Source organism: Aspergillus puulaauensis, chromosome 8 (genome assembly GCF_016861865.1).
Source record: "Aspergillus puulaauensis MK2 DNA, chromosome 8, nearly complete sequence".
Classification (NCBI taxonomy): Eukaryota; Fungi; Ascomycota; class Eurotiomycetes; order Eurotiales; family Aspergillaceae; genus Aspergillus; species Aspergillus puulaauensis.
The window spans coordinates 1123122-1145346 of record NC_054864.1 but is presented as its reverse complement, the minus strand read 5'-3'; the positions used below and the strand labels follow the sequence as shown (position 1 = coordinate 1145346).

Below are 22225 nucleotides of genomic sequence, written 5' to 3'. Positions count from 1 at the left end.
GTTTGTATTCGTCTCGGAACTAGTTGCACTGATGTACAACCTAATCTTCCATCAAATCCGTCATAAAACAGCAGACTGCAGGGCCCAACGATCAGCCAGGCCAACAAGGTATGCACTATGTACGCTGCATCCTTCACGAAGCAGGCTCCGTAACATTGTTCAGCGCAATCGTTAGGTCTCCATTTCCATGGACATAAGAATAACCTGAAGTGTATGGACAGTAAATGCCTTAGCCTTACATGTCTCTGGACATCCACGCGACACAAACAGCCAAGTAACTCACCGGCAGCATTATCGCCGTCTTTGCACTCTTTGATAATCTCTTCCAAGGTATCGGCCACATCTCGGCTAGACAGACAGAAGGAAGTCAGTCATTAACTGGCTGTTTATCTAGTACGTAACAGGGTAAAGAAAGAACAGTAAACAGCGACATACTAAGAGGAACTTATCTCCGCAGCCTTCTGGGGTCTCGCGTCGACGTAGACACCCGGCTTTTGGCAAAGAGAGACAGAATCGAACGACTCGCCTTTGTTATCTATTAGGAAGTCGTTCTCTCCCTCTCCGCGTAAATCTTCCAGACATGTCTCCGCCTGCGCCGCGGTGTAGCCCTGCGAGGTAAAACATTGGACTGCAGCCTGCACAGCCGTAGAGGCTGCGAGGAGGGAGAATAACAAGGCATTCACGGATACCATTGTGACGGAGATGAGGTAATTGGTAGAATTGCAATAAATTGGTTCGTATTAAAGTTTGATATGCGTTGGTGTCAGGGAGCTGCTCTTTCTGATTTATACCTACATACCCTGCCAGGGGCCGTTGGCAACGCAATCTCCCAAATGTCAACAGCGCAGCTGCCCACCCCGTGGGCCGTGGGCCGTAAGCCACGAGCTCTCTACTTCTAATAGAAACGCGGCTGGAGATCCGCACTGAGACGGTTTCGAAGCGGCGTGGGGCGTGCTTGTTAACTGCATAAGCCATAATGTGGTCCCCGGCTGATCATGGAGACGGCCCCCAACCGCATAGGAAATATACCCAATAGACGGGAGCTCGAGCTGCTTCTTGGATCCACATAATTCTCGGCCATGATCACTTTCAAGGATAATTTTAACGCATGTCTACAGAGTGATATAACAGTAAACTAGCAGTATGCTGTCTTTCAGTAAACGTTGTCTTGTGTGGGAGTCGGGGTTTGACAGACAGACTGCAGAAGACAAGCCGAGGCCTACCGTGCTTAATCATCTGGCGCCCGGACCCACCTGGCGCCCGATTTCTCTTATACACCGACATTTTCCTGTAGATTTCAGCACCTCATAACTCATTCAATATGACTTCAATGGATGCGGCGCTGGCATATTTGGATTCTCTGGATCCTAGCGAATCGATTAACTATACTAAAGTTGCAAATAAGTATGGTTTAAGCCGATCAACGCTTTCTAGGCATCATCGCGGGGTTCAACGCTCGAAAGAAGAGCAGTATGCCAACCAACGATTTCTCAACAACCAACAGACAAAAGACCTTTTAAATTATATTAATAGATTGACGAGATCCGGCCTATTTCCATCCCACCAGATGATTGCTAATTTTGCGGAGGAAATTGCTGGAAAACCGCCTGGAAAGAACTGGGTTTCGCGCTTTGTAAAGCGACATGAGGACGAGCTTGTCAACCGCTATACAACTGCCATGGATGCCTCACGCAAGCGGGCTGATTCTGCATTATATTACTCTTTATACTTTGATGCGCTTGAGCGGAAAATACGGGAATATGACATTCAGCAAGAGGATATTTACAATATGGACGAAAAAGGGTTTCTTATAGGAATTCTTCCTAAAGGCAAGAGAGTCTTTTCTAGGCGCACCTACGAGCGTGAGGGTATTCGACAGCGGGTTCAGGATGGTAATAGAGAGTGGATCACAACAATTGCCTGTATCTGTGCAGATAAGACCTCTCTTTCTCCTGGTCTTATATATCAAACGGTATCTGGAAAGCTTCAAGATAGCTGGCTGCAGGGCTTTGAAGAGAACTCACACCAGTGTTTTTTTGCACCCTCGCCATCTGGATGGACCAACAATGATCTAGGATACGCCTGGCTTCGAGATGTATTTGATCGCGAGACCAAGGAGAAAGCTAGAAGGCGTTGGCGGCTTCTAATCCTTGATGGCCATGGATCTCATGTCACAATGAAGTTTTTAGACTTCTGTGATAGTAATAAGATCCTTACTATTACCTTTCCGCCTCATTCCACGCATTCCCTGCAGCCATTAGATGTTGGGATCTTTGCTCCTCTCTCCAAGGCGTATGGGGATCGATTAGAACGATTTTTGCATAATTCTCAAGGCATCAGTGCAATTAGCAAGCGAGACTTCTTTCCTCTCTTTTGGGAGAGCTGGGAAACGGCTTTGACAGCAAAAAGTATTGAGAGTTCATGGAGATCTGTTGGATTATGGCCATGGAATCCGGAGAAGGTTCTAGCAAGGTTTACCAAGCTACCAGAGGAAAGACCATCATCTAGTGAATCGTCAAAGTCAGTACTGCAAGCAGAGGACTGGCGGAGGATAGAAAGACTTTTAAAACAAGTTGTTTCTGATGTTTATGACCAAAACACCAAGAAACTAAGCTCTACGATGTACCACCTCTCTACAGAGAATATTATACTGAAACTCCGCTGCCAGGGCCTTGAGGAAGCGTTGGTGAATGAGAAAAGGAAACGCCAGCGTGGTAAACCGCTTATATTCCAACTTCAGGATGCAGAAAGTGGTAATGCAGTGTTCTATTCTCCAAAGAAGATCCAGCAAGCACGGGATCTCCAGAAGGAGAAGGACCAGGCAATTAAGGATGCTAAAACTTCAAGAGAAGAGGCTAAACTTCGCCGCCAGCAAGAAAAGGAGGAGAAGCGACTAATTATTGAGGAAAGAAAGAGGATTCAGGCGTCTAATAAGCAACTCCGCGTGCAGCAAGCTGAGGAGAAGAAACGTCAAAAAGAGGCTGCAAAGGAGGAGGCGCGGATAGCTAAGGAAGTGGATAGTCAGCTTCAAAATGATATCAGAACTGCTAGAAAGGGTAAAAAGAAGCAATCTACACCTTCAACGCCTCAAAATAAGCACGATATCGTTGTCCAGGAAGCTGAGGTTGTTGAAGAGTCCTCTACAACGATAAATCGTCGAGGGCGCCAGATTCGCCTCCCCCACCGGTTTCGTGACGATTAAAAAGTGTATATAGGGTTTTCAGCGCGTCAAATTTGCCACACTAAAAGATCTTTAAGAAATATAGAATGTATTGGGTTCAAAAGCTTCGTTTTTAGTAGTGTTGTTGTGTATAGAAATCGGGCGCCAGGTGGGTCCGGGCGCCAGATGATTAAGCACGGTATTTTAAGGAGTGTTTGTGTATGGACGTGTCTATATATTCTTCTTAAATAGCTCCCACGTTTAAAAGCTGCTTTAACTCTTCGAAGAACCAACCATCCTGGCGGCGTCCTCACTTGTTTGTACCTAGTGGTTGCCTGGGTATTTGGGTACCCGGAATCTAGATCAAAGCTAGCAATGGATTGCCCCTCCAAGACACGTATAAAAATATCTCAACATCCAAAGTACCGGGAGGTAATCTTGGGCGGCTTGTTATCCTTATAGTCCCGCACGCTGTTAGCAGGCCTGTCTTGGGGAAGCTACAGTGGTTCTGAGCCAAAAAGCTGGGTCGGTCACCGTCACTGTGTGTCGATATGTGTATTATGGTGCATCTGATAGTCTCAACCAGGCAGTCGCAACCGCAGGCGCCGCCTATTCCGTGTTGGCCAGTTTCAGGTTGCCAAACCTACTTCCGGCCATCTCTGCATTCTATATTGGGGAATTAGAAGCAATGGCCGGCTAGTAAAGCACGGAAATACTGGCCGCTGATGTGCCATGGCCCCCTTTGCTTCCCTGGAAGGGAGAGTCATGCGCAGCTCCGCGTGTAAGACTAATTTAGAAAGGCGAATTGACCAGAAAAAGAGCTAGGATCCTTAGTATCAACGTAGCTCTCTCAGTCAATACATCCTTCACAAACCGACTCTCTGACAATAGCCCAGCCAGACGCTATTGACGTCCTAGTCTTGTTGTACTTCCCCGCAAGACAGCTCAACGACCAGGACCGAGGGTGTTGGGTATTCCGTCGACAATACACTAGATGCTCTTAGGATGGCGCACCGCATTTGGGCGTAGGCAGGTAGAGGTAGCAGGCAATTACTGCGTGATCAATGGCGGTTGCGATTCTTACGACTTGCTGGCCCCTCAAGGCTAACACGTTCATCCAAACCGCTTCTAGTAGTTAATACTCTGGTTGTCTATGACATACAAAAAGCTACCTCAGTCCCATGCGTGGTTTTTGTGCCGATGAGGGTTGATGCAGCCCACATACAAGAAGTGAATGCACTTCAAATGTACAAATAATAAAAAAATGAAAAATAACGGCTATGGACAGATCCGAACCAAGGCCTCAGGCTAAAGACTGGGCTATCGGGCCAGCTACGACCCCAGCCCCAGTATATCAGATCAGATTCCTAGATGACCTCCTGCTGTTCTTGCTCAGCAACCTCTTCTTCTTCCTTCTTTCCAGGAGTGGCAGCGCCACCCAAAGCGGGAACATGCCCGAACAGCTTGACTTCCTTTGCGATGTCCCGCGCGACCGCGACAGGATTCCCGCTACGCTCGAAGATCTGGTCGACCTCTTCCAAGCGCAGATTGCCAGTCTCAGGATAGAAGAAGAATAAGGCGGGAACAAAGACCGCGTTGGTTGCAAAGAAGATGAGATAGGCCTTCCACGACAGCCGGTTCGTGATCACGGGGGTTATCATAACGACGGTGAAGTTCCACAGCCAGTTCGAGCTCACAGCGAGGGCCGTGCCGCGCGTGCGTGCTGCAAGAGGGAGGATCTCGGGAACGTAGACCCAGGGCACACAGTGGGCGCTCATGCCGAAGATGAGGGTGTACAGGAAGAAGAACGCCACTGCGGCGGAGGAGCACGCGTGGCCCTGTGCGGTGCTGGAGCGCGAGAGCAGAATGGATATCAGGAGCATGCAGAGGCTAAGGCATGCGCAGCCGGCCATCATGGTGCGGCGTCGACCCATACGGTCGAGGGCGAGCGAGGGCACGATTGATCCGAACATTAGCATCATGTTGATGCACCCTCCGAGAATCTGTGCAAGTTGCTTCGAAATGCCGACATTCTGAATTAGAACAGCTACATAAGGGATTAGTTAGACCAGGGGTTCTGGAAGAAGTGCTGGTCACGTACATGGAGCGTAATATACCACCAGGTTGATACCCCCCGCCTGGTTCATGAAATGGATACACCACGCCAGCACAACACGATATCCAGTCTTGACTTGGTCATTGCGGAAGATGCTGAGGAAGCCCCGGGACGCCTCCTCTTCCGAGTATTCCAGTTGAATGGCCGCCCTGATGGCGTTCTTTTCGGCAAGGATATATTCATCGGTTGGCTCTTTATCGTAAACCCTGCAAAGAACCTCAAGGGCTTCTTCTGATCGGCCATGCTTGTATAGCCAGCGTGGCGACTCCGGCAGACCAAAGACAAGGACGACAACAACGAGGGCAAACAGCATTTGGACCGCGACAGGCAGCCGCCACGCAATCGGACCACCGACGAACGACATGCCGAAGTCGAACCAGTAGGCGGTTGTGATGCCGACGCCGACAAAGAGAACCTCAGCAGAGACGAGACGCCCGCGAGATTGGCGGTCGCAAATCTCCGATTGATACCTATATTCGGTGGCTAGGTCAGTGGGAGGCAGGCGCAGGATAAATCGATGGCGGGCATATCTAACGCACATTGGCACGGTAGAAGTCTTCATCCCAGTTCCAAAGCCAGTAACAACACGGCCAACGACAAGATGAGCCACTCTGAATGCGGAGGTTTGCAGTGTCGTCCCGACAATGACAAACACCATGGCTAGCCACATCGTCCGGCGACGGCCCAGCTTCTCACCCGTAAAGTAATTCACTGTGGTTGTCAGGAACGGCGCGGCGAAAACATCAAGGGCAGCAGGTAGGGCCTACATATGCACCCTCCCAAACAGCCTAGGTTGTAGCAGCTCACGATGATGCCGGTCTCGGTGTCGGAGGGGTGGTTGAACTGATCGAGCCAGTCCTGATTCTCGAGAATACCGCCAAAGACACCTTGTTCGTAGCCGAACAAGACAAATGCCATGAGACAACATATGGTGACTCCGGCCTGGAGCCTTTTTCCTCTACCAAGGAAAGTCTGCATTTGGGGCAAGGGGAGGTACCGAATATCAGAGGCGGATGGGTGATAGTCTGCTTTGCTCCAGGTAATAAGCGGTCCCATGGGGAATCCCTTTATTATACGGCGAGCCACGCGGGGAAGAGCTGGGGTCGAGATATTCAGGCGAAGAATAGGGGTTACCTGCGGCCATCTTGGATCATCCTCCACCACGTACTTCAGAGGGCCCAGAAGGAGGCCTTGGATCGGCAGGACCAGGCGGTTGCGGTTCAACTTGTACTATAATCGACTGCGCTGGATTCAACCGGACAAGTCGGTGTTAAGAGGGTGCTCCCATAACAAATGCACCAGAAATAACCCTAATGGCAGGAATATAATGGTACCTGGCGCTTGCGGTTGCAGCTTCTGGTTCTGTTGCCGAAAGCTTGGTCAGCCACGCAGTGCACCCTTCCGTATGTTGTCTGTGGGTAGATGAGGCGGTTGATGCGAGCCCTAGGAGGCCTCGGAGGGTAACTGTAGACGCGGTAACCCCGTATTCGACATATCAACTATCGAAATTGGGGAGACTCCGCGGTTTAAATAGAGAATGCTCCCCCTCAATCAAACATTGCTTCAGATGCCTAATTCAAGCAACGCAGGAACGGACAGCTGCACCATGGACCGATCCAAAGAAGTCATCATCCTCGGCGGTGGTGTTTCAGGCCTTGGAATGGCCGTCCAACTGAAGCGTTTCCTTGGCCACGACAGGTTCACCATCTACGAAAAATCAGACAACGTTGGAGGGACTTGGTGGCATAACCGGTACCCTGCATGTGCCTGCGATATCCCCAGCCATTTTTACTCGTACAGCTTCGCCATCAAGCCCGACTGGACAACCACCTATCCTGGCCGTGATGAATTGCACCAATGTAAGTCCATCCGCTTATTTTCGTGCCTGTGTCTGAAAGGACATCCTGACATGCGCTCTAGACTTCATGTCTGTCGCTGAGAAATACGACATCATCCCGCATTGCCACTTCAACAAAATGTGCTTGGACTTGACCTGGGACTCCTCGCGATCGGTGTGGATCTGTACGTTCCAGGATACACTCAGCGGAGAGATTCTAAAGCGCGAGGCCCCAGTGGTTGTCAGCGCAATCGGAACTCTGGACCGGCCATTTATCCCCAAGATTGAGGGCGCAGAGACTTTCCAGGGGAAGATGTTCCATAGCGCCCGTTGGGACGACAGTCTGACGCCCTATTCCAAGAACATTGTTGTTCTTGGAAACGGTGCGTCAGCTACGCAGTTTGTGCCGGAGATGGTGAAGCGTGTCGGGCCCAAGGGGAGCGTCAAGCAGTTCGTCCGCAGCGCGCACTGGTGGACAAAGAGGGTATAGACACCTTGATCAGATACTGTGTACTGTGGATATTGCTAACGCGCACCACTCAGGGAAACCCCAAATATTCAGAGCCCTTCAAGGCGGTCATGAAATACGTCCCCTTCGCCGCTCGCATCTACCGCATATGCCTGGCATGGCAGCTAGAGAGTGTCTTCTACTCCTTCTACATGACCTCGAAGGGGGCAGCCATGCGCCAGAAGATCCGAGACACCACCCACGCCTACATTGAGAACGACGCTCCACCGCAGTACCGTGAGATCCTCAAGCCAAACTACGAGCCCGGGTGCAAGCGTCGCGTCAACACAGCAACATATCTTGCCTGTCTGCATTCGCCGCAGATGCTCCTCACCAGGGACAACGTTGTGAAGATCGGAGAAGACTACATCGTGACAAACACCGGAGCCCAATACCCGGCCGACGCGATTATCTTCGCCACGGGCTTCCTCACTCAGCGCTGGCTGTATCCGATTAACGTCAAGGGCATTGGCGGCAAGGACCTGCACCAAGCGTGGGACGCCAGCGGGGGAGCCGAAGCATATAGAGGAACTGTTGTCACCGACTTCCCCAACTTCTTCATCCTCTACGGCCCCAATGCCGGCACGGGCCAGCATTCAGTCATTTTTCACTCCGAGTGCCAGATCAACTACACCTGCCGTCTGCTGCGCCCCGTCCTAGGCAGGAATGGTAATGCCGATAGCATCATGGTGAAGCCAAGCGCACAGCAGCGAGACCTGGAATGGGTGCATAGGAAGCTAAAGGACTTGGTTTTTGATAGTGGCTGCCAAAGCTGGTGGATGGATCCTGTTACCAGGAAGAATACCTTTATCTACCCGGACCCGATGTATAAGTACTGGCTGCGTACAATCTTCCCTCGCTGGGGCGATTTCCAGATCAAGAGAAGTGAGCCCTCGGGAAGTGATCTCCGGAAGGTGGTTTTTGGGGTGGCCTTGTCAATGGGGTTGTTGGCGAGCTGTGCCGCAGCGTTTCTATGGGATAGAGGATTGTGGCTCGGGTTTCGAGTTGGGGATGGAGGGCTATAGATGGTTATCTACCGTACCTATTACAGCGGGAACGGCAATTGCAATTTTAAACTGTCCCTATATAAATCCCACTCTGAATATCCTTACTATAAAAAACCAAAAACACAACTATAATTTATATTACTCAGAGAGATACTTAGCTTTAGAGATTCAACCTCGAATATATATTTATTTACAGTATTTCTAATCTATATACTGAATTTTATATCTGTTCAGAACCTTGTTGCTAACATACTATTTGTATGGAATACAGAGGCTACGCATGCCCCACAGTCCGGGGGCAGCGCTTGCGGTTGCAGTTGCTGCTTCGGACATTCACATAACAGCTTGAGGCATTGAAATAGAGTACCTTTTATATTTCTCCCGCATGCCTGGCATCTCACGGACTCTGGACCATTCCTCGCTTTTCACCGGGAATACACGCAAGATGGGCCTCAAATCACCCATTCCCATCCAGGACCTCAAGTTCAACAAGCCCGTTCCTTACAGACTACACGTTGATAGGGAATTGCTCGGCGTGACGAAACAAAAGCTGGCCCTCGCGCGGTATCCCGAGGAGCAGTCGGACTTTGGCGAGGAGGATTGGGCCCAGGGCGCAAAGGTGGCGAGGGTCAAGCAGCTTGCTGAATTCTGGCGTGACGAATACAACTGGGAAGAGGAGGAGGTGAGTAGACATCAGAAGTATATTATACTTATTATATTACTGACACAGCTCAAATGGCAGAGTCGCCTCAACGCAGCGTTCAGCCACTTCCTGGTCAAGATTGACGTCCCGGGATTTGGGCCCCTTGTCCTGCACTTTACGCACACGCGCTCCTCTTCACCAAACGCGATCCCCCTGCTCTTCTCGCACGGCTGGCCCGGTTCATTCGTCGAAGCTGTCCGTGTAGTGCGCCCGCTCACCGAACCAGACAGCACCGCAGACCCTGCCTTCCACTTCGTCGCACCCTCGATCCCCGGCTTCGGCTTCTCTCCAGCACCCTCAAAGTCCGGCCTCGGTCCTAGCACCGTTGCGCGCGCTTACAAAATCCTCATGGCTGATGTTCTGGGCTATCCGACCTTTGTCACGCAGGGCGGCGACTTTGGCTCCTTCATCACCCGCTCTCTCGCGATCCAGTACCCGCAGACCGTCCGCGCCCAGCACTTGAACATGTTCCCCGTTCGCCCGCCGACACTCTCCTCCTCCCCACTCGCCTATCTTCGCTGGTGCCTGTCGGGCGTGACGTACTCGCGCTTTGAGGCCGAGGCTCTCCGTGTCCGCAGCAACTTCGAGAGTGACCAGAGCGGCTACCTGGAGCAACAAAAGACCCGACCTCAGACGCTTGGCTTTGCACTAGGCGATTCGCCCATTGGCCTCCTGGCCTGGTTTGTGGAGAAGTTACATGACTGGGCTGATGTGTACGAGGCGTTTAGCGACTCGGACGTTATCACTCTGGTAATGATGCACTGGATCCAGGGCGCAACGCCGGGTCTGAGATTTTACCGCGAAGCCTTTGGCCGTGGCATGCGCGAGGCAGACAAGACATTTGAGGTGTACGTTTCTGCACCCACTGGGGTGACCATGTATGCCAAAGAGCAGCTGCACGTTAGTAACCGCTTCTTGTTGACCCCCTCTATTCAAACAGGCCAGAAACACTAATATGCTGAAACAAATTCTAGTGTCCTCGAGACTGGGCGGCGCAGGTGGCCAATATCCAGTATTGGAAGGAATACGAGCGAGGAGGGCACTTTTCGTCGCTGGAGCGACCAGATCTCTTTGTCCAAGACTTGCGCAGCTTCTTCTCCCAGCCAGCTGTGCTAAAGGCCATTCTCTCCAGATAGACTCCGTTTTCCATGCCCGGTCATGACTGGTTATTACTTAGGGGGTGAACAAGAACCGGTTTCGAGAAGCAGACCATGCGCTGTTGCAAGTCAAGATCTTGTGCATAGATGCCTACCTACCCCATTCCCCATAGTGTCCTTAAACTGGCCGCGCGATCCGACGTTTTCCAGCCGGTTTCTCGTTCTATGCGAGCCAACTGCTTCAATAGGAGGACCTTCTCAGCAGCGTACTTTTCCTCCTCTTCCCATGTTGCTAGGGACATATCATCACCCGTAGCCGGATTTATCGCGCTCCCGCGCCGTAGTGACAGGTCTAGCTGTGTTTGCGCATCCAAAAGATTTATCGAATCATATGTCCATGAACTTGGTGCTTCGCCGCCGGGAGCAAAAACTGTGCCCGCGATGTAAAGCGGTTGGACTTGATTGACCCAGTTTGCACTAGGACGCCGTACTTTTAGCACACGAGGAGGTTCTGAATAACGAATCAGCAGAGGAAGGCGGTGGCGAATACTCACTGAGAAGGGTTCGAGATGGAGATACCACCGATCTCCCGTGCGTGCCAGACGAGGTTGTTCTAGATGAGCAAGATGGTTAGTGGAATCGGCAAGCTCTGGTGGCCAAGTGGCCTTGTGAAGAAAGTGCTACAGCCCATCTATGAGCCATGACATACAAGTTCACTGGATATATTATCGGCGTGCAGTGGAACTTCCCCCGTCTGCAGCAATAATATAGAGCCGGCATGGTAGAAAGTATTACCGCAAACTAATGACAAACTGTTAGCTGGCGCACCGTGGATAGAAGGGCAGGCTTACTTGAAGACGAGCGAGAATAGAGAACCACGGGAAACACTTTTGACGATGCCGGAGGATTTCTCAGGAGGGGACTGACCTCCTGTGGCCGAAAGACTCACCAGTCCTGGAGCTTCTGCCAGAGTGCAGACACCGACGCTGTGTATGTGTTGTCATGACCACTTTCATCTGGGCCACGCGTAGCTAGGAAATTGACTATTTCGGCAAATATCAGATTGGCGAGGTTACAATAATCATCAATGTCCCTCTTTGCAGCCACCGATGCAATCGACATATCATCCAACCAGAAATTGGTTGGAATTAGAGTCGTCTTCCTGCTAATTAAAGCCGCCCAGACATCTGCCGTCCGAGTGAATTAGGGTCTACGGTTAGTCTCTGCACGCTTGTATGGATGGATAGCCCGACACCAGGGAAGTGCCTACCGATACGAGCAAACGCCCAAAAGCATGATTTTACGATGCCTTTACTAGATCCGTTCCACTTTTGGGCTTGAAGATGAGCGGCACATCCCTGACACGACAAATCTAGCCGTCAGTACGTGGTTCACATCGCAGCGCAACCCAACACATGAAGATGAAGTATTTATCAGGAGCGTAATGAACAACACATACTGACCTTGAGATGGCGTCGCCATTCATACACTCCTGACGCCATCATTTCATACACACAGAGTAGAGTGCAAGTAGCCAGAGCGGAAGCATCCTGCTTTGCCGGGCCTTGTTGGAGAAGTAACTGAATAGTGTACTGGTATAATTCAAGGGTGATGGGTTGCGGTCGATGCCCCACGTGGTCGAGTTGGCGCGAGGCCAGGGCCATTACCGCAGCGATAAACGCCGGGGATCTCATCATCTCATGGATACTACGCATGGTAAAGTGCATATCCGAATCTGTCGTTTCACACCAAGTCCCCGTTTCCTGGATGTACAATGAAACCAGGCGAGCCATTTCCGCATTTGATACAGGAAGTGGGGGTTCCGGTGGTTGCAAGGTTTCAGCGGGCGACGCGAGCAGCGGTGCACCGACCGGGGCCTCATCAACGGGCCCTATGAAGGGGACTGTGTAGTCTGGCTCGCATGCCGGTGCAACGGCCCAACTGACGAAGCTCGATCGCCGCGGCTGCTCGGAGACCGCTCCCCTGGGTCGCAGCAGCAAGTCTCCGATACTAAAATCAGTAGGCAACGCCTGGCGAGGATGGTCCTCGTACTCGGACGTGACAACACCGCCTGATGTTGCGGGCGAACTGCACGCCCCAGAAGAACTTGGTGGGCGAACTGCGGCGGTTGTCGCACTCGGGGAAGCCGCCATCTGCAGGTATTCTTCCGTATCCTCATAATTGGGTGGGTCTGGTGAGTCTACAAAGGAGGTGTCCAGGTCATCAAGGATACTGTATCCACAGATAACTTCCTGCGTTTCATTTATGATCTGCACTGGTCGTCAGTCAGGCACCGTCGAACCCAGTGTCGGCACACATACCGTCCCAAACCGAGGGTTTTCTGTACGGGCGCGACTCCACTGCTGCTCAATCGCCGCCAACGATACTGAATCGCGTGCAGACAAGCTGTAGGTGCGCGAAGGATGAAAGGCAATCTTGAGCCCCCATTGGCAAGCGGTGCCCTTTACTTCACAATTGCGGCATGCAGGACGGGCCCCATCGCCTGCTCAGTGAGTTCTGAGATTAGATTCGAGAGATCAAGTCCCCAACGAACAGGCCTGGACTTACACTTTCGACGACGACCACGACACGGGAGACTACATGCATTTCGTCAACAAGCGTCTGAGTATGAAGGGGACAAACCAACCAGCCAGTCCTAGTCCGTCTCCTGGTGTTCTCTGCTTCCGGATCGCCACTGGCTCCCAGCGACATGTCACGCTTTACTCGGGTTGGCTTGGAATAGGATATTTGATCCTAATGATAAGTCGCACCCGCATGGAAGGTGTGCGATGGGCAACAGGAGCCTGGGGTAGGTGGAGAGAAGGCGGCAGACGCACTGCTTGCGGGGGGAACGAGGTGGAAGGTGGACGCGCCCGGCAGGTGACCACAAAAAGCGGCACCTGCAACCGCAACCGCCGGCAGTGCAGGTCCATCTGTACTTGTAAAACACTTGGCAAGTACTTATACTGGTGCCTTCTATAGAACTAGCTCGGCAAGAGAAAGGATCCAACTCTTGTAAATTAAGTATTCAGGATAAAGCCCTAATATTCTTTCCATCTTCTAGTAGTGGAAGGCCATCACAAAAAACTCCAAGCTAAAGAGATAGTCAAAGAGGTATCTTGCAAGTATCTGAAAGCTATTTATTAAGTACTTACTACTTACTATATAGCACCTCCTAACTTAGTCTTGAAAGAGTTGCTGCTGCTAATTCACGCAACCAACTTCAAAACATTTCGTTCTCTATAGATTCCCTTGGTACATACATTGGGTCTCTCCTCTGTCTTCTATCACATCATGAACATTCATATCCGAGTCTCAACAATGGTAGTCCATTATAACGACTTCTTCTTTCCAGGGCGATGCAGCATTCAGCTATTTGAAGTACGGCCAAAGTAAGTACTCACACCTAATTAGCCTTCTTGACAAGCACACCCTGAATCCTAGGGAGCAAACTAAACGGCTCTTCAGGTTCTTCGATATCACCCGGGTTCTCCCACTCTCCGGCGTTGAGAATATCTCCCAGTGCATTTCGTGTCAAATGGCACCCGACGAATGTACTCCAAGTAGGATTCCAGAGAGCTTTCTTGATGTTAGCCGGTTCAGAAAAAAAGATAGTAGGGACATACCTTGCGCTACAGTCGTCCCTCGGTTTCTACTCCATCCATGTTCCCAGAAGATAAACTTGCCTCCCGGTTTCAGCAGCTTCCACACCTCCTTCATCACACTCTTCGGATCATCTACCGCACAGAGAACCTGGATGCATAACACCGTATCCAGACTTCCTTCGGTTATACCCTCTCCCCTGAGGACATCGCTATCTTCAACACCACAAACTATAAGCTTATACTTATCTTTCAGGTTGTGCTCCTCCAGTTTTGCATCTATACCGTCCTTAAAACGGGGGTTAGGCTCTACGCCATAGATGTATTCGATAGCAGATGCGTCGAAACGATGGATCTGGTTTCCTGGTCCCGGGCCCATATCGAGAACAACGCCGCTGGCCGCTTGGACGAGAGAGGGAACAATGGTTGTGTCTTCGTAAGCGATGAAACCAGACGCTTCGAATGATAGTTAGTATGTAAAGGTGCACAGGATAGGGGAAATTAATGGTCCGGCGAGCTGCTTACAGGTTATATTGAACAGGCTTGCGGAAGCGGCATCTCGAATCTGGCTTACGCGCAGAAATCCAGCGAGACCCTCTCGGCGAACCGATTCTTTGAGTGCTTCCCAGTGCACTTTATGGCAGGGATGGTCAGTATGGCTTCAAAGGCGGTGCGGGACACTGGCTTACGGCGAAGAGAAAACCAGATCATGCCGAATGGACGAGTCCAGGAAGCAAAGCGGCCAGGTTTGGGAGGCATATCTTCTACGTGGGGCAGTTGTAACTTGTATAGAACCGTTTTGGCAATGGAAGGGGAAACAGGGCGGGCGCTCGTACGATAGCGTCAAATATATCAGATGCCGGGGCGAAAACGGAAGTTGGATGTTGGAGCTGGAGGACGAGCGATACTACGCCCGGCCCCGTGACTGCAGTTTAGCCCTAGCCCCCAAGACGATCGCGCTTGACGTTGAGTCTTACATCGTGGTGCACGACCAGGGCTTATCGGGAGGGTATTGGTGGAGAGGAGGCCCAGTGGGGCGTGTTCAATATAGATACAAAGCCATGTCGCAATTCCGACTGCTGATTGCGTACAACCTAGGGTTAGCCAAATAGACAGTACATATAACATAGACAGTACATATAACATAGACAGTACATATAACATAGACAGTACATACAACAACGTCGAAGACTGACCACACCTTCTCCCTCGTAGCTCATGGCTCTGCCAACTGTAGTACCTGTGCCCCGTGATTTCCGTTGCGACGTGAAGTCCCCCCAATCTGATAAGATGGAACCCACTAGAACCCAACATACCGTCGACAATCGCCTTGTTCCATTTAAACGTCCTGCTGCATCGCGTGACCGACTAACTCCTCGGGCAGAGTCGTTTGTTGGCGGCTGAACCCAAACCATGGTTCCCCCAGCCCCAACAGGAAACCGTCACAGCAAACCTTGGAATATCCGGGCAACCAGTTAATCGACTATTCTAGCCGCAGGCCTGTCACATGGATGTCATACATCATCCTGACCAGGATTCAAAAGGGGGCTTGAAATAAAACGGAGTGATCCGATCCACTGTTTCTATTATATGATATGTGACCTCCTATAGTAACTCCGTTACACACTCAAAATGGACCCGAAAAATAAGCCGCAGCAGCCTGGTGAAGTAAGTCCATTACCAATATACCTAGTAACATACACGCCTATTAACGCGTCCCACATAGTCGCTCTCGGAGCGCGATAAGCGCATCCTAAAAACATACGGAAAGCTACCGCGCCTCGGCTCACTTGGACAGCAGGTCAGTGTCTCTGCACATCCAAATTATCAGACCGACTTCCAGTTTTATTAATAAGAACAGAAGCGAGTCTACTTCGACTCGGGCGACTTCGCTCTCTCCGCAGCGCATAAGGAAGCCGGCGACGGCGCCATCCAAACAGGCACCGTGCACCCTGTCCGCGAGAGCATTCCACATCCACACGTTCCCATTCCGCATGAGATTGATAAAAGCCCGAGTGCTGAGATTGCGAAGAGCCCGCTCTCCAACGATTGGACTGAGTATATGCCGCCGATCGATTGAATGGAAGGGTTATATTAAAAAGGCAATGGATTTACATGGAGTTCTTCTGGTATAGCTATTCTGTATGCTTGGATCTTATTGCATTGGCGCGCATTGTACCTTATAAGTTTGATTGACTTTGCGGACTGTTACTTAGTAGGGCATGGGTCTGTTGGTTCTATTACTAGCTGAGAATGACTGGACCAAATTTGCAGCAGGGATTACCGGCATTAGTAAAGTGCTATAAGTTGGGCCCTGTAATAAGTTGTCCAATCCCTTTCTTTTTGTCAGTTATAATGTATAATTTAATTACTCCTATTCAATATATATTTTAATGCTCCCGGCCGTCCTCGCTCTTTCCGTATGGTTGATCCTTCAGGCGTTTTTCACTTCCTCGTTGCCAGATTCTAATCATGTGCTCAGACCCATTATCTGGAAAATTAGTTCAAGTATAACTCGGCAAACAAAAACCCCTGCTTTCCATCCCTACTTTGTACTTATATTACTCCGTATACAAGGCAGGCCGATAAGGAAACAGATAAGATATGGTCCCGATAAGGAAAAAGTCTATCCCCTTTTTAGAAACAGGATCACGTGCCCTCAAACCTCTTCCGCATCTCTTCCGCCCTTAACAAAACGTCGACGAACTTCTCGAACAGCCTCGATTGCCATCACCACCGTGCTCCAGCCGCCAAAATGGCAAAGAAAGGTACGCATCCATTCAATTATCTGTCGATATCATGGCTACTGAAGCCGTGATCCCTTGTCTCTGGCTCGCTGTGCTAACATCACCCGCCGCAGCGAAATCCCGTACCATGGCCGTTCGCCTCATCTCCATGGCCATGACCGGCTACTACCGCACAATGACCCGGCCCCGTACGCACCGGCCTTTGAGCATGCTGAAATACGACCCTGTTGTCAAGAAGAAGGTTCTGTTCCTGGAGGCGACGAAGGGTGGACGCGCGAAATAATTTACCAACAACTCTCCGGTCAATTTTTTATCCTCTCGGCTCACGAGCTATCGGACGTCTTTGGGAAATACTATTCGCGGCTTCGATTACTTTCTACCTACCCGATCTCGCGATCCTTCCCCCCTCGCGCACGATACTCCGGCTGTTGTGCTCCTGATTCCGTTGAACGACGATCATGTACATTAGACACTGCAATAAGGGCGCCTTTCAAGCTGCCTTTGGCTGCTATTATATTTGGAGCTGTATAGGCATCATGGTGTTTCATTCTGGCGTTATAGCAGACAATCTTGGTCAAATCAATATGTTCTATATCACATAGCTCTGCTCCATAATCTCGCTCTCATTTGCATCACAGATTTCCCAGAGAGCTGTAGCTGTTATAACTCTATTATATTTACGCTAATTATATAGCTTCGAAACCGTGGTGGGTCTTATAGCTGAGTTGCGCCTCCTAGGCGTCCTGACTAAACCGAGCATTGTATTTGTCACCTATGGAGTTAGGGTTCGCACAATCGCAAACTGGCATGTCGCTTACCTCGTGTCTTTCGTCCTGACCTCCGTCTGGTTTTTTGCTCGATAACCGGTAGGTCCAAGGAAGTGCGACTGCTTCCGGAAGCCAGCCTGGTAGGACTCCTGCGGTGATCATGAAGTTCTGACCCAGCTCTTGCCTGGGTCGCAGTCGCAAGAGGTTCCGCAATAGCCTTCACTTTTTTATTGTGCGCCTCCTGGTCGTCAGTCTGAGAATATGCTTTCTCGCTCGTCATCGCGTCTTGCCGCTTTGTCGATGTATCCCGCTGGCGTTTACTGTACGTCCATCGATTGGTTCGTGTTGGGTTGTCTCCGTTAAGTGACGACTCCAAAAGATTGCTTTGGAAATTCTTCTCCTGCGAATCCGGAACTTGAACGCTATCTGTTTCTGCAGCTGTGCTTCTCATCACAAAAGAGACTTTTCGCGTTGGGGCTGGGCCGTTTGGCTGAAGATGAGCTTCATCTGCTGAAATACTCAGATGCTGGTCTTCTGTACGCAGTTTATTTGGTCCTTGGGCACTTGAAACACGTTTCACTCCAGGAATGACCTCCATTGACGGGGGTTCCTTTTCTGGTCTCGGCGGGGCCATGAGTTCCTGCTGCGCTGATGTTCTTTCAGGGGTGTGCATAAGCATGCAAGAGAAGTCAAACGGTTCATCATCTGCAACGTCGCAGTGGGTAGGGGATATTGCTATACTTGAGAACGGGATTATGTGCCCACCCTGCTTCGACGGCGAATGTTCGTCATAATGGTTTATCGGCGTCTTTGGTTCATTATCCTCTGGATCCGTGTGCACTTCTCCTTGGTTGCCAGCATTGAGGTCCGTTCCAGAATTTGCAACTCTTGCCGACGTTTCAGGCGTTCTCACTTGAGATGAAATTCGACCGACAATTGCCGCTTGGTTTGAGCTGGCTGCCTGGAATGACTTCTCCAGCTGATCCATCATCTCCGGCAGTGACTGATCTAGCTGCGCGACATTCATCCGATGGAGGGTTTCTCTGACCATTTTTGTTGCAGATTCCGCCTCCTGCACCCTTTTGAGCAGAGCATGAATTTCCGATTTTGCCTTCGATTTACCAGATTCAAGATCTTCTCGTATATTGTTTGACTCCTCGAGCTCCTTACTCAAAACTCGATACTCCTCTTCCTTGTTCGTGAGTCTGCTCTGGATGGATGAAAGACTGTCTTGCAAGGTTTGGTGTGCCTCTTCGTTCTCCGTGGCTTTGTCTTGAAGCGACGAGAGGTTATCTTGCAGGGCCTGTCGCTCCGTTTCGTTCCCACGGAGCTCACCTTGAATTGCGTGAAGGTTATCCTGTAAATCCTGGCACTCCTCTTCTTTCCCCTTAAGTTGGTTTTGGGCAGAAGAAAGACTTTCTTTCAAAGCTTGACAATTCTCCTCTTTCCACGCAATCTCAGCCTTAAGGGCAGAGAATCTGTCTTGCAGGACCTGTTGGGACACTTGGCTGTCTGTCGTGGTTTTCAGTAGCTCGCCCTCGAAGCTGCTTGACTTTCGAAGCGCTTCATCGAGCTGGCTGCGGAGAGAATTTTGTTGCTCCATGAGTGCTTCCACTCGTTCTTTCATCCTTTCAATCTCTGCGTCTCGTTTGGCTATGTTTGCAGTTTGCTCATCCTGGGTGCCTTCGAGGTATTCGATTCGCTTTTGCCGCTCAGAAAACTACTATATTAGCTCCAGTGAGCAGTAGATGCAGTGAAGCACATACCAATGCATCTAGATCCTTGCGATGTCTCTTGGTCGAGTCTTCAACCTCAACCTGATTCTCGTAAGCGCTATATTCGTGTGGATGTTATATAATTACTTACTAATTTGCGTTGTAATTCAACCAGTTTCTCCTTGGCTCGCTTTGCATCCCCCTCAAGCTCGACCTTCTCCATCAGTAGTTCATGCAATCGTCTTTCGAACTCCGCACTGCACTTGTCTCTGGCGCTTGCAACTGCCCTTTTAATGTTGTCTTGTGCCTCATTTTCCGTCTCCTCGATCCTCTCTTGCAGTTGAGCAATGTGCTCTTCGAGTTTCGTTACATTCTTCTCTGTCTTGTGGGCTCGTTCCGTCATCTCACCTAAGTCACCCTGTTTCGTCTTCCCATCCAAATACTGAGCCTCCAGCTTCTCTTTCGTTAACTCCAACTTGAGTTGTAGTTGCTGTATCTCATTCTCGAGCTTCAGTTTCTCCGAAATGTGGAAATAGTCGTCTTCGAATCGCTTCGGAAGTTTGACCTCGGCCAGTCTTGCTTCCAGACACTCCATCCGCTGTCCAAGATCGACCTCTCTTTCCCGCAATCCATTAACGCTCGAGTCAAGTTTCGCAAAAGCTGGTGTTGCTCCTTCTAGCTTCGTCTGAAGATGAATACAACGTTCTTCGCTAGCGGTGAGTTGCTTGTGTAGGGCTGATCTGTCGCTCACGCTGTCTGTGAATATTTGAAGTTGCTCTTCCAAACTCTTTACCATTCCGTCAGCGACGTTTGAGCTGCTCTTAATATCCTCTCCCATCCGGAGTGTCATTGAATCCATGCTTATCCAAAGTCAGCTGAATCATCCCACAAAAAGCTTACCAAGGCTGGGCCTACCGGGTCTCAAATGTGTGGATAGCTTCGCTGCATTTCAATAGATCTAGTTTGCCATTAGACAATGTTTCATTTGAGGTGCCGACTAAAGCAATGAGATCATTCAATCTTTGTTCAATCGCGTCACCAAAGACCGCGTGGGACGATTCACTGCGTTTGGTCATCGATTCGAAGGTAAATTCAAGTTGTTTCATAGCTTCGAGCTGGTTAGTCTTGACAAGATCGAGCTTTCTGTCCTGAGCGCGTGAACAATTCTGTATGTATAGCTCGAGCAAGCGGGATCTTCTCTTTTCGTCAGCCAGCTGGTCTTGAGAATACCGTGCCATTTCTCTCGCATCTTTTAGTTGCTCGCCTAATGAGGCCATAAGGGTCTGCGCCTCCGAAAGACAACCTCGCCTCTCATGAGAGGCTTGGGATATCTGGTACATTCGTGATTTGATATCTCCAATACTTTCTGTTATTTCCTTACGTTCCTTGTCCAGCGTCTTTCGGGTTGCCTTGAAATGTATTGCCTCGCCGCGGAGATTCTGATAGCCAGTGCCGAGTTCGTTAAGGAATACCTTGACTTTTGCCAGTTTCGATTTCCATGAATCCGTGTGATATTTGTAGGCCCTGGATTCCATCGTTCGCCTCTGTAGCTTGGAGCCGAGTATCTCAAGTTCCTCCTTCAAAACTTTGTTTTCTTCGCTCAGTGCTAGCATGTTTGTTTCCATTTCTTTCTGTCGGTCCAAGGCCACTGCTTCGCTTTCCTCCCGAGCCCTCAATCGGCCGATTAACTGTTGAAACAGTGCCTCTTCTGGAACTTGCAGGCTTGGTTCTGATGTTGCATACGATACTCTCTTTGTCGCCCTTCGCTTGTCGCTGTGTCGCCGTTTTGCAACTTTCCACGGATGATCAGTAGGCCGCGCTTCGGACGAGCCATTCTGCACCAAGTCCAAGCCCTCGGAAGAGGGCAGTCTATTGAGTCGCCCATCATTAATAGTCGACTGGTTCGGGGTTTGGCTGGGCTATTGAGAGTTACCTTTGCCTATTAAGCAAGACATGTGATGAACTTACATCCAAACTAGAAGGCCCAGACACTACCGCCTCTGCGCACAAGATTAACATCTAGAGAATCCAAAGAATAGAAGCACATACCTTGTATGTCATGCTCGGATGGTTGATTCTGCTGATCATCTTCGGGGGCCGGCTCAGATGGTAAGACCTGGTCGGTCTGGCCATCCATAGAAGCTCTGGATTGGGATCTTGCGTCTGTACTTGGCAGCGTAGAGAGTATAAGTTGCTCGCTCGTATCCTGCCTCTTATCTATTGTTACAGAAGAGGACTCGACATTATTTGGGGACGTTGGAAACTCGGCATTTCGAGTGCTGGCACAAACAGCAGTCCTACAGCCCTTAGTTTTATACTTGAATGTGACCGAGCCACATACTGGTCCTGATCACCCTGCTCTTCACCTGAGTCATGACCCACTCTGCCTCTCGCCCGGTCTGGCTTTGTTTGGTTTACACCAGATGAAGAGTGCCTCGAAGCTGGCTGAAGCGAAAAGGGCTTTCTGTTCTGAGCCGGCTTCGCAAAACTGAAAGCTGAAGTATCAATACCCGAGCTCTGTGGGCGCTCCATGAGGAGAGGAGACTGCTGCCTCTGCCCAGTAGGCCACCCGATATCGACGCGGTCGTCTAGGACGGCTTGAAGATTGGGTGAAACGGCATCGTTGGCTGTGCCCATCATCTGCAGGAGCAATACTTCCTCGTTGGCGTCGTATCCATGTTCATCAAATTCGGGGTCAGGCAGAAGATCACCAGCCGATAGGACATCCGTGTCATTACCGGTATTCTCCATGGTCGACAGGGTCCATAGATTTCTACAACTCCACCAGTTAGCCTTAAACGACGCCAAAGAGAGCAGACCGGTTGCATCGCACCGTCAGTACCGAGACTTCATGCGGGCCAAGAAAGCGCAAGAGATCCAGGTGGTGTCTGAATCGAGATGAGAAAGCTAGGGAGGAATGAAATTGAAGGGCTCGAGAGCAGTGTTTGTTGGAAGGCGTGACGTCG

At 50.4% G+C, this 22225-nt stretch overlaps 9 protein-coding genes across 9 annotated transcripts; 4 read left to right on the top strand and 5 right to left on the bottom strand.

The window, feature by feature from the left end:
- Window positions 1-133: 133 nt before the first annotated feature.
- On the bottom strand, window positions 134-692 carry APUU_80440S (uncharacterized protein; the record flags this gene model as incomplete). Its single annotated transcript, XM_041696720.1, has 3 exons — window positions 134-204; window positions 284-348; window positions 436-692. The coding sequence occupies 3 exons, from the start codon at window positions 690-692 to the stop codon at window positions 134-136; spliced, it is 393 nt and encodes a 130-aa protein (XP_041562323.1).
- Window positions 693-4527: 3835 nt separating this feature from the next.
- Window positions 4528-6194, bottom strand: APUU_80439S (uncharacterized protein; the record flags this gene model as incomplete). Its single annotated transcript, XM_041696719.1, has 3 exons — window positions 4528-5207; window positions 5262-5987; window positions 6044-6194. 3 exons carry the CDS (start codon window positions 6192-6194, stop codon window positions 4528-4530), a joined length of 1557 nt encoding a protein of 518 aa, XP_041562322.1.
- Window positions 6195-6882: 688 nt separating this feature from the next.
- On the top strand, window positions 6883-8646 carry APUU_80438A (flavin-containing monooxygenase; the record flags this gene model as incomplete). Its single annotated transcript, XM_041696718.1, has 3 exons — window positions 6883-7135; window positions 7197-7597; window positions 7657-8646. 3 exons carry the CDS (start codon window positions 6883-6885, stop codon window positions 8644-8646), a joined length of 1644 nt encoding a protein of 547 aa, XP_041562321.1.
- Window positions 8647-9073: 427 nt separating this feature from the next.
- Window positions 9074-10467, top strand: APUU_80437A (epoxide hydrolase family protein; the record flags this gene model as incomplete). Its single annotated transcript, XM_041696717.1, has 3 exons — window positions 9074-9310; window positions 9371-10231; window positions 10306-10467. 3 exons carry the CDS (start codon window positions 9074-9076, stop codon window positions 10465-10467), a joined length of 1260 nt encoding a protein of 419 aa, XP_041562320.1.
- Window positions 10468-10583: 116 nt separating this feature from the next.
- APUU_80436S (Zn(II)2Cys6 transcription factor) lies at window positions 10584-13140 on the bottom strand (the record flags this gene model as incomplete). Its single annotated transcript, XM_041696716.1, has 10 exons — window positions 10584-10905; window positions 10983-11041; window positions 11138-11229; window positions 11280-11358; window positions 11410-11615; window positions 11699-11786; window positions 11892-12698; window positions 12750-12931; window positions 12997-13025; window positions 13076-13140. 10 exons carry the CDS (start codon window positions 13138-13140, stop codon window positions 10584-10586), a joined length of 1929 nt encoding a protein of 642 aa, XP_041562319.1.
- A 694-nt stretch (window positions 13141-13834) lies between these two features.
- APUU_80435S (class I SAM-dependent methyltransferase) lies at window positions 13835-14789 on the bottom strand (the record flags this gene model as incomplete). The annotated part of the gene is made up of 4 exons (XM_041696715.1): window positions 13835-14007; window positions 14055-14486; window positions 14556-14663; window positions 14720-14789. 4 exons carry the CDS (start codon window positions 14787-14789, stop codon window positions 13835-13837), a joined length of 783 nt encoding a protein of 260 aa, XP_041562318.1.
- Window positions 14790-15662: 873 nt separating this feature from the next.
- On the top strand, window positions 15663-16110 carry APUU_80434A (uncharacterized protein; the record flags this gene model as incomplete). The annotated part of the gene is made up of 3 exons (XM_041696714.1): window positions 15663-15698; window positions 15757-15831; window positions 15892-16110. The coding sequence occupies 3 exons, from the start codon at window positions 15663-15665 to the stop codon at window positions 16108-16110; spliced, it is 330 nt and encodes a 109-aa protein (XP_041562317.1).
- A 675-nt stretch (window positions 16111-16785) lies between these two features.
- APUU_80433A (mitochondrial 54S ribosomal protein bL33m) lies at window positions 16786-17060 on the top strand (the record flags this gene model as incomplete). The annotated part of the gene is made up of 2 exons (XM_041696713.1): window positions 16786-16798; window positions 16891-17060. The coding sequence occupies 2 exons, from the start codon at window positions 16786-16788 to the stop codon at window positions 17058-17060; spliced, it is 183 nt and encodes a 60-aa protein (XP_041562316.1).
- A 451-nt stretch (window positions 17061-17511) lies between these two features.
- APUU_80432S (uncharacterized protein) lies at window positions 17512-22010 on the bottom strand (the record flags this gene model as incomplete). Its single annotated transcript, XM_041696711.1, has 8 exons — window positions 17512-17549; window positions 17596-19264; window positions 19311-19361; window positions 19411-20119; window positions 20175-21178; window positions 21228-21259; window positions 21309-21556; window positions 21601-22010. 8 exons carry the CDS (start codon window positions 22008-22010, stop codon window positions 17512-17514), a joined length of 4161 nt encoding a protein of 1386 aa, XP_041562315.1.
- Between the last annotated feature and the right edge of the window lie 215 nt (window positions 22011-22225).